The 4351-nt window shown below is 46.2% G+C and overlaps 1 protein-coding gene across 1 annotated transcript in view; it reads left to right on the forward strand.

The window, feature by feature from the left end:
- The first annotated feature begins 207 nt into the window (after positions 1–207).
- Positions 208–4351, forward strand: part of LOC103360388 (H/ACA ribonucleoprotein complex non-core subunit NAF1) — a 7536-nt gene continuing 3392 nt past the window's right edge. Inside the window, exons 1-6 of the mRNA XM_008286114.1 lie at positions 208–275; positions 1681–1919; positions 2077–2218; positions 3521–3614; positions 3755–3837; positions 3947–4107. Of these exons, the coding sequence (XP_008284336.1) occupies positions 1681–1919; positions 2077–2218; positions 3521–3614; positions 3755–3837; positions 3947–4107 (719 nt within the window). The 5' untranslated portion in view covers positions 208–275. The remainder of the gene's footprint in view (positions 276–1680; positions 1920–2076; positions 2219–3520; positions 3615–3754; positions 3838–3946; positions 4108–4351) is intronic.

Here is a 4351-nt window from a genome sequence, read left to right on the forward strand (position 1 = left end):
TCATGTACTCGTTACCGATCAAAAATGTATGTTAAATTGCAAAAAACTTCGTAGAATAATGGAGGGAAATAATGCAATGATATCCTTTTAGAAATAAGTTTCAATTAAACCTTGGATTTATTTAAACTAAAAAAAAACAAACACTTTACAGTGGTTTTGAAACGCGACAGGAAGATCTTATTGTGAAGGTTAATAACGGAACTAGTTTTGTTCGTTCCGGTGACAAACCGGAGTCCCTGAGGTCTGCTCAGCGTGGATCCTCGCCAAACAAGCAGGTATTCTTTTCAACAAACTCACCGTTACTCTTCTTACTAAATGTTTGTGGGGTTTTAAACTCATCGGATTTGTCTCGTCGAGCGGCTGCCGTCGTGTCAGTGTCCCGGCTAGCCTCGTTTAGCTCCGCGGCTAATTAGCCGCCAGAGCTAGCATTGAAACAACTCAAGCGTTTGCGTTTTATTTTTATTTTTATTTAACCTTTATTTAACCAGGCAAAGACATTAAGTACAAGATCATTTTGCTCCCCACCTGCCTGTCAACATCGCTGCTACGTGGGGTTTGGTTCGGAAAGTATTTTAATGAGATATTTAGTGATGGAGAGAAGTGCAGTTAGCGAGGTCCTGCTTTGAAAGATGTGTTTTTAGCCCTTAAAGGCGTTTATCAGTGCTCACTCCGTTCACATCTACAGTAAATGAAGTGTCTCAGCTGCCATTGTTAGAACTACACCGCTATCAGGGTGGAAACTAAGCTCGGTTCGGGTCTTCCAGGTCATCCAGGTCCAGGTGAGCTCCTCTATCATTTCTATCACGTGATCTTAAGCAGACACGCGGCTCGTCACCAAGCATTCATGTTTTTATTTAATGCTCAATAAAACTGTTTTTTGTTTTTTTTGCTTTTACATGTTTTCTGTTGTTTGCATTATTTTGTAGGCAGGAATGTTTTAGTGCGTTTATGACATGAATAATGGATTATTGTGAATAACTTCATCAGTGTGGTGGTGCTAGAGCTGCTCTACCAGCAGTGGTCTGATGTTTTATAGCGACCTCCACATGTCCTCTAACAAAGAGCAGCTGGAGCAACTGTCTCTAAAGGAATCTGGGATTTTTTCATGAAGATCGAGTCAGTCATCAGAAACTCAGGTGGACTGATGAGCTATTGGGCAGAACTGAAGATGTGAATCTCAGTGATGGAAGATGATTTCTGAGGGACCTTCTCCTGCCCGGCCTGTGTGTTTAATATATTACGTGTACTTTAAAGTCCTGCTGTTCTAAATAGAAGTGATGCAGTCGTTGTACGAGGACATCCGTATGATTAATTGGACATTAGATTAGATTAGATCAGATATGACTTTATTGATCCCTTTGGTAGGGTACCTCAGGGAAATTGTTGGGTTTTTTTGTTGTTGTTTTTTACATCAGTGACGACATACAGGCATGTGCTCACTTCTGTTACTGAGTGTAGTTCCCCAACTGTTTTGGTATTTTATGTTCAAAACTATATATATACTCGTTTGATCTGCGTGTAAAGGTTTGAAGCTTTTGGGGGACGTGGTGGCCGAGCAGAGCAGGCCTCTGACTGATGAGTCCTCTCCGGGGCACCGTAGTGGGCCTGACCCTGGATCCCAGCTTCTCCTTCCACCATCGATAAAGTACGTAAATAAATCAACGGTGTGTAATATTTCAGATGGACACAAACCTGCCAGAGGGGAATGGACAGGAGCTACCATCACAGAAGGAGGAGGGTGAAGAGATGGAGGTCACCATGACAACGCCACTGGAAACTGTCGCCATGACGCCCGACAGTACGGACAAGAAAACGCATCCGGAGGAAACGGGAGACGTACAAACACACTCAACAGCGTCTGTGGACAGGGTGTGTAAGACAGAGGACTGTGATGAGGAGGACTCCGACGACTCAGACAGGTACACACAACACCTGGACAGGTACACACAACACCTGGACAGGTCGCTCTTCATCGTTGTTGGTCTGTTTGGTTCTCAGTCTTCATCGTCTGTGGGTTTGATGCTACAGATGTTATCAACAGGAAAACTGACAGAGCCGTTCTTTTCCTTTCTTCAGCGACAGTTCCTCTAGCTCATCCTCTTCCTCCTCCTCTTCCTCGTCGTCCTCGTCTCCCTCTGTCCGTGTGTTTGAGGAGGATGATGATGAAGGTTTCAGCCAACCAGTGCCCATCAAAACAAGAGATGAAGTTCTGCTGGAGGTCAGTCTGTGATTGAATGTGTTTTCATTAGAGGTTAATTATGATCTTAAAGCTGACTGTGGTTCATATGTTGACCGTAATCCTGCTGTGTGCTGCAGACGGTTACCTGCAGGGGGAGTCGGTGCTACCTCAGCCCCTCAGTAGCATCTCTGGATGAGCTCATCTCTGCTAGCTCTCTGCAAGTCTGAAGGCAACACATGGCTTGTCTAATGAGTGCTGCATATTTTACAGTGCAGTACGGGTGGAAGTGTACCATTACAGAGCAGTTTCCCATCGTCTTGTCGTTTTGTGTTGGTCATGCTTTGGTTTTTGAGGCGATCGTGATGAAAAGGACACATTTGTTGTGCTGCAGCTGGATGCAGGTAGACCAGAGGGCTGCACTACGAGCCAGATCAGTGGGTTATCAGGTACATTCAGCTTAAAGTCGCAGTTTTCACTGTCATGAAGGTGACTCTGTTTTTACCTGCTAGCTCACAACTAGGTCTCCACGGTAACTGATACTGTGGAGCTAGGTCTCCATGGTAACTGATGCTGAGGAGCTAGATCTCCATGGTAACTGATGCTGAGGAGCTAGATCTCCATGGTAACTGATGCTGAGGAGCTAGGTCTCCATGGTAACTGATGCTGAGGAGCTAGGTCTCCATGGTAACTGATGCTGAGGAGCTAGGTCTCCATGGTAACTGATGCTGTGGAGCTAGATCTCCGCCCCCGACTAAACTGCTAGCTTTCCGTGGGGTAACTTGTGACAGTATTTGATAGGGTCCGACCAATACAGATTTTTTGAAGCTGATGCCAATTCCAAAATTTGGCAGAAGAAATTTCCAATCACCCTTTACATTGCGCTGTCCCATTTTTTTACTGTGACTTCAGGAAGCGCTTTCTCTTTGAGCCACAGCCTGTGTTACAGCAGACCAGGTCATGTGCTGTGATCGAAGCCCTTCATCAGGATGTCTGCTGATGTAATCCTGTGTTATGTATTATTTAGGGTGCTGAGCACAGGTGAAGGAAACTGTTCCTCCCTGGTTGTGTTCAGTGGTCGGCCAGTAAAGACACGCTGACTTGTGATCAGTGCATGTCGGTGTGTGTAGGGAGGCCCAGAGATGGACTTTCTAGACTAACACTAACAGCAGGAAGACAGATGTGTCCGCCACACTCTGTCCTGTGGGCTTGTTTTCTTTTTCACCATCCGTCCGATGGTCAGCAGTCACTCTGACACTTTCCACAAGCCAGCAGAGAAAGCAGCAGCATCTCAGTGAGCGTCTTGTGGTCCACGTGCTGAACTGTCATGTTGTGTGTGTGTAGGAGCTTCCAGCGGTGGAGGAAGTGTGTGTGACGTTACCCGAGGAAGCAGAGCTGCAGCCAGTGGGAACCATCTCCAGTATCGTGCAGCAGCTCGGTACGTACAGACCGTCACCTCATCCTCAGGCTGCATTCAGGTGTTGGAGGTTTTCACATGAGGAAGGAGACAGTGTTGCCTTGTTTTCATCAGACAGCACTTTATTAGCTCTGTCTTTAATACTGTCTCTGTGTGTGCAGTTATTATCCAGTCTCTGAAAGACACGCCCCCTCTGAACGACGACAGCATCCTCTTCAGGTCCGATAAGCTGGCGGTGGGCAAGGTGAGCGGACCGGCACCAGCATGCTGGCTGTTAGTGCCTCTGTCACTTCTTCTCCTGTGACCTGCTCTTGTCCACATGGTGATGATGTTCTGCTGGTTCTGTGTTTGAGGTTTTTGAGGTGTTTGGTCCAGTGTCCAGCCCGCTGTACATTTTGCGTTTTAATTCTGCGGACCAGATCGTCAGCCGGGGGCTGACGGAGGGACTGACGCTTTACTACGCACCATCCATTAAGGAGTACACAGAATACATCCTCACACAGCAGCTCAAACTGTAAGTACTCACAGATATATGTGTGTATGTATACTGGACAGCCTGTGGCGGCGGTTCTGAACCGGGTTGGCTGTGGAGAAAGCTTTAGTGCAGCTAACACCAGTTCTGTTAGTCATCACCTGGAACAGCTGGAGCGATGCAGCACCGTGCGGCTAATAAAATAAGAGTGGAAATGAAAACAGGAATAAATAAAATAAAAAGTAAATAATGTGGCAATACTAATCTAAAATGAATCCATAAAAGA

The sequence above is a fragment of the Stegastes partitus genome, unplaced genomic scaffold, assembly GCF_000690725.1.
Source record: "Stegastes partitus isolate 25-593 unplaced genomic scaffold, Stegastes_partitus-1.0.2 Scaffold433, whole genome shotgun sequence".
In the NCBI taxonomy this organism is placed as follows: domain Eukaryota; kingdom Metazoa; phylum Chordata; class Actinopteri; family Pomacentridae; genus Stegastes; species Stegastes partitus.